Source organism: Lepidothrix coronata, unplaced genomic scaffold (assembly GCF_001604755.1).
Source record: "Lepidothrix coronata isolate B3197 unplaced genomic scaffold, Lepidothrix_coronata-1.0 Scaffold234, whole genome shotgun sequence".
Taxonomy (NCBI): domain Eukaryota; kingdom Metazoa; phylum Chordata; class Aves; order Passeriformes; family Pipridae; genus Lepidothrix; species Lepidothrix coronata.
Window position 1 is genome coordinate 786141 of NW_016690414.1, and position 13289 is coordinate 799429.

The following is a 13289-nucleotide window of genomic DNA, read 5'->3' on the forward strand; positions in this document are numbered from 1 at the left end:
TTTGGAAGAGGTGGAGGCTGTCCAAGAAGCCCTGGGGCTGCTGGAAGCCTGGATACCTCAGTGCTCTGTATAGTCCTGCCAACATCTCAGTGCACAGCCTTGAGCAAGCACCAGCAGCTGTGGACACCCTTCCTTGCCCAGGATTAGCTGTACCTGCCCAGGCTGGTGTCACTGCCCTCACAGCTCCGCTCAGAGGGATTGCAGGAGTGTCCCGTGGTGCACAGGAGAAAGCAATAGGATGGATTAACTAAATTTGCCTGTTAAAATCGATCAAAGGATCAGGTGATCTTGCCTGGACTAGCTTAAGGAGAGGTTATGAGAGCTGCTTTGCATGCAGCAACATGGGGATGGGGACAGATGGCCAAGAATGATAGTCCAATATCTCCCACTGGTCTAGCTGTCTGCACAGGGAGCTCTCTCTCCAGGTCCTTTGGAGCCTGCAGAACAAGGTTTGGAAACATGCACTTGATACTGGTCTGAAACACCATGGTGAAGTGTGGGGTGAGAGAGCCTTTCAGATATGGGACTCAACATTATTTAGGAATTAACATTATTGATTTGCATCAGTTATTTCTGTGCTTGTGAAACTCCTTCCTATTTAACAGATAGGGACGGAGGGAAGCTGGCAAGTACCAAAGAATCCAGCAGTTGTCATGTCTTGTCTGAGATTCAGGTACAAGAAATGAAATCCTGACCCTATGAAAATCAACAGGACTCTTGCAAGCAGCTTCAGCATAGCAGAGATCTGAACAAACAGAGGGAGGCTGTGTGAGGCATTGCTTACATTGAGGATCTTGGATTTCTTCCATGCAGAAACCTGAGGCTTTACAGAGGAATGTCCTCTTATAGAGGATGCCCCATCCCTGGAAGTGTTCAAGGCCAGACTGGATGGGATTTTGAACAACCTGGTGTAATGGAAGGTGCCCTGGCCCATGGCAGCGTGGTGGTTTTTAAGGCCCCAACCCAAACAATTCTGTGATCCTACGGCACGGTAAGTGCTGGTTTTGCTCAGCCCTGTGACTGTTGTGCTTGTGTGTGTGACCAGGTGAACCCCGAGGCGCTGTGACAGCAGAGGCCACAGCCATTAGTCAGCCCAACACTCCGTGTGTCTGAGCTCCTCCTGAGTCAGCTCAGGTTGCCCTCTGCTGGGTCTTGCCCACCTCCACATCTTTATCTCCTTGCCCTACCCCACCCTCCCTGCAGTCAATCCTGAAAATCATGAGGCAATTGCCAGAATTTCCAGGCAACCTGCCCAAGGAGCAACACGGAGCAGCAGTTTCTCAAGCAGCTCGATCGCTGAGTACCTGGACACGGTGCCAAGAGCACTTGCAATATTTGACAGTACAAGCTCAGCTAGTGGAGGTGAGCAATTAAAACTCTGTCTCTCATCTTTTTCCTCTATCTCTTTGACCTCTTGGTCACAGAGAAAGTTTAAACATATGATCTAAAGGCACCAAAGGTGAAAAGCCAGAAGAATCAAAGGGTTTTTGTAACCCAAGCTGAGCTATCACAAAACAAACAGTGAATTTGGAAGGGGGCTGACTTGCATTTCTCTCTATCTTTGTGTTACAGTCTCTTTAGACTTAATAGCACCTTATTCATTTGTAGTGTCACTGCAAAGTAAAGGTGTTGGGCTTCCTGAAAATTTAGGTCTCTGGACCTGTACTAGAATAAAATATAGATTATTTTAGCTGTCATAAGTATTTTATTTCTCAAAGGAACCATGACTAGGGGATTCTGTCTCCATTATGGTACTTTGAAAGGCATTTAGGATGAATTTCAAAAGCTTTGATTATATTGAACAAGTGTCTTTTTATTTACACTAGAAAAGATATAAAAAATGTCCTATGGGACAAGTGATTAAAAAAATCATAAAAACTAGCACAGAAGTTTCTTTCTTTAGAAACCAAAACCTGCATATACATAAACAGCATAAGAGAAGTTTTTAAAGGGAGATAAAAGTTGTATAATAGTTCTGCTGTATCTTGTCCCTACAGCACAAAATCTCTTCTCCTGCCCTGGTGCAGATCCTGCTGACCAAACTGCATGTTGCATGTGAGGATCTACCAATGTAGGCTTTTGATTTGGTTTAAATTTTTTTCATTATCAGTCGGCTGGTGGTGAGTGTTCACGTTCACCCAACCCACGCCAAAAATATTACAGTAAATTTTGCAGAATAAATACCAGCACTCACTCAAAACTCTTAACAAAGATATCTGAGAAAACTCTGAGGTTTCTTTTTTCTTTTTCTATTTTCTCTGTTTTTTCCCCCTCGTGACATAGTGCTTTGATCTGCCATGCAATTGGGTCAGCACTTGGGAAATACATTTTAACATCCCCATCTCTGATGTGAATATTATGCAGGAGATCCTTAATGTAAAACCTCATGGATCCTACAATAGAGCCCCCTGTCAAGAAAACATGAGCCCTGCAAAAGCCCTTAACTAGCACAGGGACCAAGCTTACTCAAAAAGCAAAAAAAGATAGATATCAGTGGGCCAGATTCTCATTTAATTAGAACAGCACAGAAATCCAGCTCCCATGGATCATTACTGGTTAAGAAAGTCTCTGTTGTTCATTTCCAGAGCAAGATTATGCTGATACCTCTAAGCTTGGGGAGCTTTTAGGCCTTGTCCACACAGGCAAGTTTTACCAGAATAAGTTTACTAGGGTAAATTAGCCTAAATGCTCGTGCAGGCAGCTGAGCATTGAGTCTGAAACTCACTGCTGGTGTGCAGGGACCTGTTCCTGGAGCCTGCAGGCTGCCTGTGATGGGGGACTATGTCCTGGGCCATGCAGAGTTGCACAGGATCTGATCACAGGCACTGCAGGTCTGCTGGAAGCTTCTGAAGACAAAAGCAATGTGAGAGAACCTGTGCCACTGGGTCCTGAACAGCTGCAGCCAGCAGCAGCTGTTGGCTGGGGTTCCCTACCGCCTCTCCGAAGGGTGTCTGCAGTGGGAGAGGCTTCGTGGTGCGTGCTCTGACTTCCAAAATGTCCTTCCTCTGCAGGGCCTGGGAGCACAAAGAAAACTTTCAGTGCTGGGCAGCAACAAAAGGGTCTTGCTTGTCCTGTGGATGCTCTGAGAGACCCCAGCTCTGTGAGCAGTCAGAGAGGCTGCCCTGGGGAGAGCTCAGAGGGAGCCTTGGAGAAACCACAGAAAGAGCAAGGAGATGAGGGATGGAGAAGGAAGGAGGCAGTATGGGGAAACAGGGAGAGCTTTGCCGCTCACAGGTCCCTTAGGTAGATGGAAGAAAGGGGTTGGCCTCTTCTCTTGTAACCCCATAGCCCTGAGGGCAATGAAATGACAGCCCTGAGGGCTGAGGCTGAATTTTCTGTCACTCCCAAGAGGTGTAAAATTATGGCTGTGGGGAGAGAGACTCCAGAATAGCAAAGGTAACTCGGCAGGGGCATAAGCCAGCCTGTCCTTTGGCACCCTTCCTGTCATACCGAGAAAGAACTGGGGAGATTCCCTGGCAGAAGTGCCTACAGCCATCCCCTCAGCAGGACACTTGTCCTGTGCTGTCCCATGTGAGCTCTGCAGGCTGCTTTCAGTCCCATATCCCCACAGAAATTATGGCAGTGTGGTTCAAAGAGACTGTCCCAACCTGCCAGCCAAAGTTCTGACCTGACTCTTTCTTATGAATCCCATAGTAGCCAAGAAGTCGAGAAGGAATTCAGGATTTTTAATCCAGAAGAGGTTTAAAATCAGGCACTTTCCTTCATCTCAGGTCCTCGTCTGGGTCTTTGCTCCCCCTTGTTCATCTCTGTGTTTTCTTCCCAAGGTGAGTCCAGCCCTCAGTGCCTTGGTAGGACCCTCTCCCCCTCGTTCCTTGGCCTACCTTGCTTTCCTCCAGGGACTGGGGTCTAATGGGGCCTTTCACAGCCACCAAAGCAGGCTCTTTCCCCTGGAAAAAGCAAAATTTTTGTTTTGCACAACAAACTGCAATGCAGTTAGAGTGCCATAACCATTTTCCAAAGCATTCTTGCTTCCCTCATTTGCTGAGCTACAAGGATCTCACAATCTTGTGCATTTTAACTTCTGCTGTAGGCACAATCCACAAGTTTGCCATAAAAGTTACCTTTCAGGGCTAAGTGGCTTTCTACGAAGGTTTTCACTGCCTTCTGATACTCGTCTTCAGTCATGTGGAGCTGGGCCACCTCCGTGTTTGAGGAGCACTCCTCTGTAGCTGTCCCCTTCTCTCGGGCTGGCCAATGTGCAGCAGACACCCTGAAACCTGCTTTATCCAGGTTCCTTGCAAACATCCTCCCAATGGAACTGTTGGACACGAGAACCACAACCGCTTTCCCTTTCACGTCAATGTGCCTCTCCACGGTGCCGAAGGAGAAGATGATAACGAAGCAGGTCAGGAAGGCGATGGAAATGCAGGCCATGGCGTACAAGAGGCAGGAAAGGGTCATGGCGAGCACTAAGTCTACGGCCAGCAGGAAGAAATGCTGCAGGAGGAAAATCATTGCGCGAGGGACGAGCTGCAGCCTCCTCCTCCTGCTGCCTCCTCGCTCTCAAGCCAGCTGAGAAATCTGCCGGGAGTCACCCCGTGCATCCACGCTGTTATAAAGCCAGGCAGCCTTGCGAAATGTGCGGAGGCAAGTCACAACCCCGTGGGGAGGATGAATCATTTGCTGGGATAGAGCAACAATGGGGATTTTCAAACCACGCACGTTTTCAGGCGACAGCAGTGCCGTGTTTGTCTTGGCTTTGCTGTGCGCTTGGAAGCTCTGCTGGGCTGAAATGCGAGGATTTGTTTTGTAAGGGCATTTCCTCATATGTCGTCTTTGGGGCCAGTGATGTGTACAGGTTGTTTGGAAGCAGCCAACTGTAAGGGATTTCTCCAAGGAGTGTGTGCGTGGCGTTGGGAAGCCACGAAGTAGAAATAATCCCTGTATCTGCTTGGCACGCTGAGACTATCTTAAAGTTGCCAGTCTCCCACTGCTGTAACACAGCAGTTTCAGGGAGTCTGGGCAAGAACCCAAGTGGGCACCGAACTGGGAGCCCTGCCCCGTGCAACCAGCTCTTGCTGTGCTGTAAAACATGCCACCCTGGAAGCACTGTGCTCCTGTAGGGACTGTGCCAGCCCGAGGGGAGTTCAGTCACATCGCAGGCAGGGAATGAGCTGGGTGCTGGAGAAAGCTTTTCTGATTGAGGACAGAGATTTTGGGGAGGGTCCTGCTATTTCTCAGGCAGGCAGAGCAGTGCCAAGGCGCGGAGTGTAGTTATCCCTGACTTCAGCACGTGAGCAGACAGAGCCTCTGCAGGATTGGGAAGAGCCTGGTAGGCTTGGGAATGAGACCAGCAAAGGTGAATGCTGCAGTGTCAGGACTTGGCATACCCCCAGCAGTGGGTCAGGAGGGAAGCTCCTGTGTAAGCTGCCAGCTCTCCTGCTGATTTGTCCCTGAGGCTGGACCCTTCTTGGTCAGGGTGAAAATGCTGCTGATCACTGTCAGTGATCATCATCAGTGGCATCAGAGCTCTTTAAACAGTGTTGTCTTTTATTGTTCTTTTTAATGTGGATCACTGTAAAGGGCCCCCCTGAGAAGGTGTGTGTTGTGTTGCAGGTGGGTGTTGTGTTTGTTCCCTACTCTGACTGGAAAGGTACTGGGAGTGGGGGACTGCCTGTCAGCACAATCCACGTGTTTTACTGGTCCTTCTTGTTCATCCTCCATGTGAACCTGCAGATCCCATCTCTTGGATCAATAGCACGTTGTGTGCTATCACAGCAATCGAGCTCCAGGCACTTTTAGGATGGAGCTGCTGCCAGCTGCACCCCAAAACCACCTGCACACCCCACCTGGTACGTGTACAAACACACAGAGCTTTGTTTGGAGTGGACAGAGGGATGTAGACATTCAGTTTGCCTTTAAGTGGTTCCTGAGCAGTGAGAGGCAGCAGGGCTCTGTGTGTTGGGCATCTTATCTTACTCACCAAGTGCTTTTAAAAATCCTTAAGCCTTTCATGCCAGCAGACTGGGGCAGGACATGGCAACTTGGTAGGGTGTTACCTGCCAGGCTTTGAACTGGCAGCCTTGTGGTCTGGGCCTAGAAAAGTTCATGGTCCTTTTTGCTGCCAAAAAAATTAAAATTCAAAACATTGCCTCTGCCAGAGGTGAGTTTGCACCCCTTGCTTGCTACATCTGCTGTCTGAGCGTGTAAAGCTTCTGTGCTCCTCTAAACTCTGGAGCCTGAAAGTCAGCCCAAAAGGCAGGAGTGGGAGAGCCGAATTTCCTCACTGTGCTTCCCGGCTGCTGGAGTTGGGGGAGTGCATTTCTGCGCTGGGTGCAGGAAATGTCGAGGTTTCACCTCAGCTGTGAGCTCATTTTTCAGAAAACAAAACAAAACAAAACAAAACAAAAGTTGTTGGAGTACTTGGGCTTTAGACTAAAAAAGAAAAAAAAATTTTTAAAAAAAAAAATTAAAAAAAAAAATTTAAAAAATCTTTTCTTTTTCTGGTCAACACCATTTATAACGAATTAGTGGCTCCACCTCTCGGCCGCCCGCGGGGCCGCAGCAGCGGGGCTGGCAGAGCTCCTCGGTCTTTCGCGGGGAGCCGCAGCACTGGGTGATCCCCCCCGCCCATTTGGGGGTACTCTCAGCCCTAGATGAATTCCCCCCATCATTCTGGGGGATCCGCAGCCCCCCGTGACCCCGCTGGAGCCCAGCAGCGGCTGCTGGCTGGCTGCTTCCCCCACCACAGCTCTTCACATAGGGGATCTTTTTGGCTAACCCTCCTGACCTTCCCCAGAAACCCTCTGGTTTTAAGAGGTGAACCACCAGCTACCCAGAACCATGCAGAATTTATTTTACTTGTAACTCTTTTCACCCCAAGGAATGATTTCTCTCTTCAGGGGTTCTTAGTCGACAAATAAATATTAAAATGAGAGGTGCTAGTGCAGGTCAAGAAAACACTTCCAAAGCAGCGATCTTTATTTTTTTTTTCCTCCCCACTACTGTAATATCTGGGAACAGTCAAGACCTGAGGCTTGCCCTGGGTTTTATCTCACCATATTCATGAGCATAAAGATATTTTGCCAGTAGATGACCCGTGGGGGAGCAGTGACATGTCCACTGGCTCCACTGCTGGCTGTCACCCAGTTGGGGTTTTGCACTACAGTTACCAAGCTGACTCCTCCAAGGGTATCCCCTGAATCCTTTCCTAACTGGCGTTAACTCTTGGGCTGCTGCATCATTTTACTCAGTAGATTGTTCTTTTCAAGCCTGTTGAAGAAATTACTGATTAACTCTCTGCTTCTGCACAGGGTTTGCTGTTTGTCATGTTAAGCAGCAGGATTAACTGAATATATCTGCCTTGTGAGCTGGGTCATTGAGTCATTCCCTGGGGTTTGCTGTGCCTCTCAAAGGTGTCTGGTTGTTTTCAGCAGCGTGATTTGGGATTTTCACTGAAGGGTGTGCAGGCTGGAGTCCACCTGGTCACAGCTCCCTCCACAAATTGGTGGCTTAGAAGGGGCAGAAAGTCAACCAAAAGGTGTGTCTTTGGGTCAGGTGAATTCAGGCAACATCTCTGTTGGAGGTTCAGTGTCTGTCAATGGCAGCTTGATTTGACCACGTGGTTCAAAGTGCCTCTGACAGGGAGCTCTGTATTTTTTAAAATCTCGTGAGTTAAGCTCTGTATAATTAGAGATTTATCTTAAACCTCTTTCAAACAGATCCCAAAGCTCTGATTATTTCCTGATCAATACCACCTTGGTGTTCCTACTGCTACTGAATGAGCAATAAAAAAAATGATATTTTTCCTAGAAACTGCATCCTTGAAGTCAGATCTCCAGGAAAGTTGGAAGCTTTACAGGGGCACCACGGGGCTTTGAGGCACTTGGTGAGGTTTCAGGCCAGTGCAGTTGTCGTTTGACCTTCCTTTTGCTGCCTGCATTATTGAGGGCAGAATGATGCATCTCCAGGCAAGGGAAGATGGAGCTGGAAGGCACAAGCTGAGGGGGTCAAACCCCCTCCTGATTCAGGATGTTGCTTCTGGGTTTACAGGTTTACTCTGCTGCCAGCCGTGGGTGTTGGCCAGGCCGTGCTCCCTCCTGAGCTTGGCTATGTATTTTTCCTTTTGAAAAGCAAATACCCAAGTAGAAAGTATACATTTTAATTTTACAAAATAAATTATTTCAATAATGTTAGAGTTCATGTTAGCTTTACAATGGCTTCACTACGTTCTGGGTTTATTCTGCTGTGGAAGTGGAGGCACAAATTTATTTATTTTTTTTGTGCTTTGGGCTGCACTCAGGAGAGCTGTGGAGATACAAGAGCTCAAAGGGAAGTGCAGTGAGAGCCATCAGAGGCCCTTTGGTGGGGGAGCAGCTTTTTGCAGGCTCTCCAGCAGCCTGTGGGAGCTCTCACAAAAGAGCTGCTTCTCTTTTCCCCCTCCTGTTTGATTGAAATCCTTGCTGCAAAGCATTATACCTGCAAGAAAGATAATCAGGAAATTCAGTCCTCACCAGATTAAAATTGAATTCAGTTCCTCACTGAATGAAAATTGCTGTTTAAAGCCACAGAGTGTTGTTTTGTTCCCAAGTGCAGGAATAGAGTTTAATTTTTGCTTTATTCCCTTTGTGTTTGCTTTTCCTTCTTTCTTCCTTTTTCAGTAGCAACATGAAAAGAGGAAAAATAGACTTAAAAAGAGAAAGAATGGAAAGAATGAGATGGGGGAGAATAAAAGTTACCTTTTTTTTTTTTTCCCCAGTTCCTTTCTTGAAAATGTTTATTGCTAGAAAAGTCACAGTGCTGGTCTGATCCCAGCTCAGTAAGTCTGGAGAACCTGTACATTGAGTAGTGAATCTTGTCCTTCTTGGAGTGCTCTGATCTGATTTTTACTTTATCCTTCAGGCTTGCTAAAGTGAAATGAAAACAGTGACTAGCTAATGCTTTTTTAATTTTCAGTTTGGTACCAGCAGCAGTGGTTGATGGTAATAAAACAGTTCTTTCACTAATTATCTGGCAGCTTAGCCCTACCTGACTCCTCAAAAAGGTCCCAGCTGCTTATTACAGGAGGCATCCCAATGTCCTCTGATGTTTGACACCGCTTTGCTATCCTGGTCATGAATCTAGAGAAGAAAATACCAGTGTCCTGGATGTTCCTTTGTGATTCAATAAAATCCTGACCTATTTATGCATCTCTCTCATTAGATGCTCTGGTTCTCTTCCCATTTTTCTTTTCTAAAGGCAAATTTCCTTTTACTTGAGGCTTCTTGCTCACTGTTAAATGTTGTTCAGTCACAGCCTGCTAATTGAGTGGAGCAGGAGCAAAGAGGAGAAAATGAAAAAGGCGACTAATAATGAGAGGTGCATAATGTATGGACCGTGTGTCCACGTCACACCAAGGGAAGTTTCAGGGGTGCACAGCCCTCAGTGTCTGAAAACCAGTGTGTGAGCACATAATTACAGGACACACATATCACAGGGTCAAACTTCTATCCCACAGACAACTTTAAATTATTAATTTGTTAACTTGTAAGCACTGACCTTTTCGGTTAAAATATTCTCTTATGTCTTCAGTGCGTATAATTTCTTAAGTTTAAAAAAAAAAAAGATACGATCTGTAAAAATTTTTGAAACCTTCACAAACATTATCAGTTGGTTTCAGACCCTTAAGTTAAAACAAAGTCCTCTGTTAATTAACTTAACTAATTGATTGCCAAAAATAGAAATCTTTTGTCTTCTCCCCAATTTTGGCAGTGGGTTTTGCAGCCACTGAGGAATTGCAGTAATGTTCTAATGGTAGATCTTGTGCATCAGTGCCTTTCCTTAAATGTTTCTCTGAACCAAAGTTCAAATCCTTGAAAAGGTCAGCTGTTCCTGAAACATTACTGCTTGAAGAAATGGTTTCTGTTGGTTCTTGGCCTTCTGAAAACCCAGCTGGAGCTCTGGCCTTTCTTACTGCCTCTGCCCTGCTGTGGCTGACCATGGTTGACCAGGCAAGGTGGACTAAATAATCTCACGAGGTCCTTTCCAACCTTGGCTGTTCTGTGATTCTTTAAGGACCATGTTGGTGGCTACCAAGTATTCCCTGCAAGTCAGTGAAAGAGCTCCTTTCTGATTACTGGTAATAATCCAGTGAAGGGGAGTTGGGAAAATTAAATAGTGCTGGAAAATACGTTATTCAGTGCTGTCTGTAAACCACCTGAGCTGGACCTCTGGTCAGGATCTCCCTTTGTGTGGTCAGCCCAAGTTTTACCTACAGCCCTCCTGCGCTTCATGGAGGTTCTCGGGGCTCTTTCCTGTTGAAGAACCTCAAGTCAGTCTTGGGGAATTGAGTTGGCATTAGAACCTGGAAACTCCGAAAAACAGAGACCCCCAGTGGAGATTTATCGAGTTTCACTTGACAGGAAAACTTTAGTGATTCTCTCTAGAAGACCAGGAAACTCAGCACAGATCTTGAGAGCAGCAGAAATGCTACAGGCAGGAGTTCTTCCCCATTTTTAAGATGACCTTATGTACCTGGCACATCTGTCTTGCTTGGGAAACCTGAGCAGTCAAGTAAGTCCCTGCCATAAACATTTTCCAAGTTTTTTGTAACCCTGTCAGCAACTGCCAGTTTAGAGAGTGGAACAAAATGGGTCTTTTATTTATAAGGAAAAAAAAAGTACAAAATTCACCCTATGATTTGTTCGTTTGACGGGTTCTTGGATTATTCAGTGGGCCTTTAGTTGGACGAAATGAAAAATAAAGCATAGAAAAAGTACATAATAATTCATCAGAACAACTCTTCCCCATATAGAAATGCCAGTGCTGCTTTCCCTCCCTGTGTCAGCCCAGCTGATTAAATACCAAGCTCCTAATGCGAGAGATCCCTTGTTTCTCTGCCGCTGCCACACTGAGCCTTTAACTCCTCGCATCGCTAAGTCGTGTTTTATGAGATAAAATAAATCCTTTTCCCATCCTAAATCCTATATGAGTCAGTGTTATCCCACTTCTGCAGCTGAGAAAATTAGGTCAGACAGGAGAAATGACTTGATGGAGGCCACCAGGGAACTCTGTGTCGGAGTGACAATTAGGGTGGAGGAGCCCCGGGATAATCAGTCAGGTCCCAACATTTGCTGCATCAGTCCCACGCTGAAAAAAGCCAGTGGCATCACTGTTTTGTCCTTTGAAACTGCTGGGTGATGACAAAAATGGGTTATGTCTTGGGTTAAACACGCCTCTGAATACATTTCTTAGAACTGCCAAATAGTCCAACTCCCAAATTCCTTTCCTGTTCAGCATTAATATTAATGCAGATTTTCTGACTGAAACACGTGGGCTTTTCTTGAGTGTACAGATACCAAACTGACTTAAGCCGGAGAAGAAACTGTATTTGGGAAACCCTGAAAATCCTCTTTAATCAGAAGCTTATTAAATGAAGAGCAAAAACACGAACCGCTGATTTTCAAAATGGACACGCTCTGGTTTTTGGCTTCCCGTTTTCTTCCCCAGCACGATGACAGACGTGCCTTCTGCACCCACCACAGTCAGACTTCTCTTGAAGGTCGGGGGCTGAGGATTTAAAAATGAAACCTGACTGCAATTAAATTGCTTCTGCCTGTCAACACATTCTCTAGTTATATTACCAGTACAGATCAGAAGTATTTAGTGATCTCTGTTAGAGATTTGTCTGTGCAGAAAAACAAAGGAAGTGCCCTGCAGGGAACTGAGCAGGTAAAATAAACACTCTGCTTTGGATAAGCTGTTGTGGAGGATTCTCCCCTACAAAATACCTTTTCAATAACACCAGCCACATGTGTTAGGTGTCCTTTTCACCTGCAGTGATCCAATGTTTTACCTCAAGTACCTTCATTTTTGGCCTCTCCTCCCAAAGTGTCCCGGGCAAGCACTGAAGGGGCAGCACCAGGTCAGGGTTTGGTGAAGATGGTGTTTGTGGGGGTTTGGTTGTAGTTTAAATCCTCTTTCTTAGCATCCCAACCAACCTGGTGGCCCTCCACTGGCATCACTCCAGCCTGTCAACATCCTTCTCCTCCAGAAGGCCCTGTGTGTTTTCCATATACACTTGCCTGGACTTAATGATTTCACTTGGAAAATCCTAATTGCTGCTGTATGGATGAATTGTGATCTTTCAGCAGTGTTTTCCCAAGCGCTGGTTTTTCTGGCCCAGCTCCCAGTCAGGCTTTGGTGCCTCCAGAGGGATTCAGCCAAAGCTGCCTTCCTGGATCTGCGAGATACAGCTCGTAGGCTCAGATAAGTTACAAACGCTGATGTATTTTCATTTTGTTTTTATACTTGCTGTCTGAAAACATATCGCTCCACTGCCTCCTCCTTACAGGGAGCACAAATCCCACTCCTGAAAGCCTGGAGTGCATCTCCTGAGCTGCTGCAAAGCCAGGCTTTTAGGAGCTGTTGTCAGAAATAGGGCCTCTTTATCTGCCTTCCCCTGTCACTGGTATCCATCTGAGGGAAGGGTGAAGTGTAAAGCAGAACACGAGGAGAGGCTTTTAATCACAGTGACACCCCCATCCTTCACTGCTTGGTGGGTTTGTTCCCAACCAAAGCACTGCTGAACAGTCTCTGGCTGTACTTCACATTTTTATGAGGATGCAGCTCCCATCAGCCTTTTACATTCTCCATTCCTCCTCCTGAAGTGTGTCTGGAGTTCACATTACTGTCTGGGAAGGTGCAGTGCCACTCCAGCAGGAGAGGCAGGCACAGAAGGCTCCTTCCATCTGGGTTTCAAGGCTCAGCATCACTCTGAGCTTCAGTGCATCAGGTTTGGACTTCCCTACCTTATGCCCAAGGGAGTCTGACCTGGGCATTTCCCAGAATGTCTGTCATTACACTGCACCCAAAATGAGTAGCTTGACTCCTCTCTGTTACGTGACTTTCCTTCAAAGCAAACCTTCCCTGCCTGTTCAGGCAGTTCGTGACGTTGTGCCACAACATTCTGCTGATAACTGCAACCACAGAAGCTGCCTCTGTGCTTCGTGATTCAGACCTTAGCTGCTGCCAGTGGCTGTGGTACAGTGTATGTGGGCATTTTCTGTGCCTTTGGAATATAACACAGGTTCTGCTTTTAGCATAAAAGTGTGCCATTCACAGGAGAATGATAATAAAATAGTTCCTCGTGTCCTTTTCCTTCCCACATTACTGGAGCTAACCCAGCTCTGCCCTTAGACAGGAGAGCTTGGGCAGTAGTGTCTCAGCTGCCTTGAAGCTCAAATTGGAGGGCATGTTGTGGAACATCACATCAGACTGCAGACAGGATGTATCCCTCTGGTTCTGGATCCCTTCAGCACTGCATATTCAAGCTGGGTCAGTTATAATAC

General features: G+C 46.5%; 2 protein-coding genes across 5 annotated transcripts in view; one reads left to right on the forward strand and one right to left on the reverse strand.

Moving 5' to 3' along the window:
• Positions 1–13289, forward strand: part of PAK5 (p21 (RAC1) activated kinase 5) — a 177501-nt gene that overhangs the window by 59433 nt on the left and 104779 nt on the right. The gene's annotated exons all lie outside the window — the stretch shown is intronic.
• On the reverse strand, positions 3729–4532 carry LOC108506997 (estradiol 17-beta-dehydrogenase 2-like). The gene is made up of 2 exons (XM_017834548.1): positions 4083–4532; positions 3729–3908 (listed from the first exon to the last, which is right to left on the reverse strand). The coding sequence occupies exons 1-2, from the start codon at positions 4474–4476 to the stop codon at positions 3868–3870; spliced, it is 435 nt and encodes a 144-aa protein (XP_017690037.1). The 5' UTR covers positions 4477–4532; the 3' UTR covers positions 3729–3867.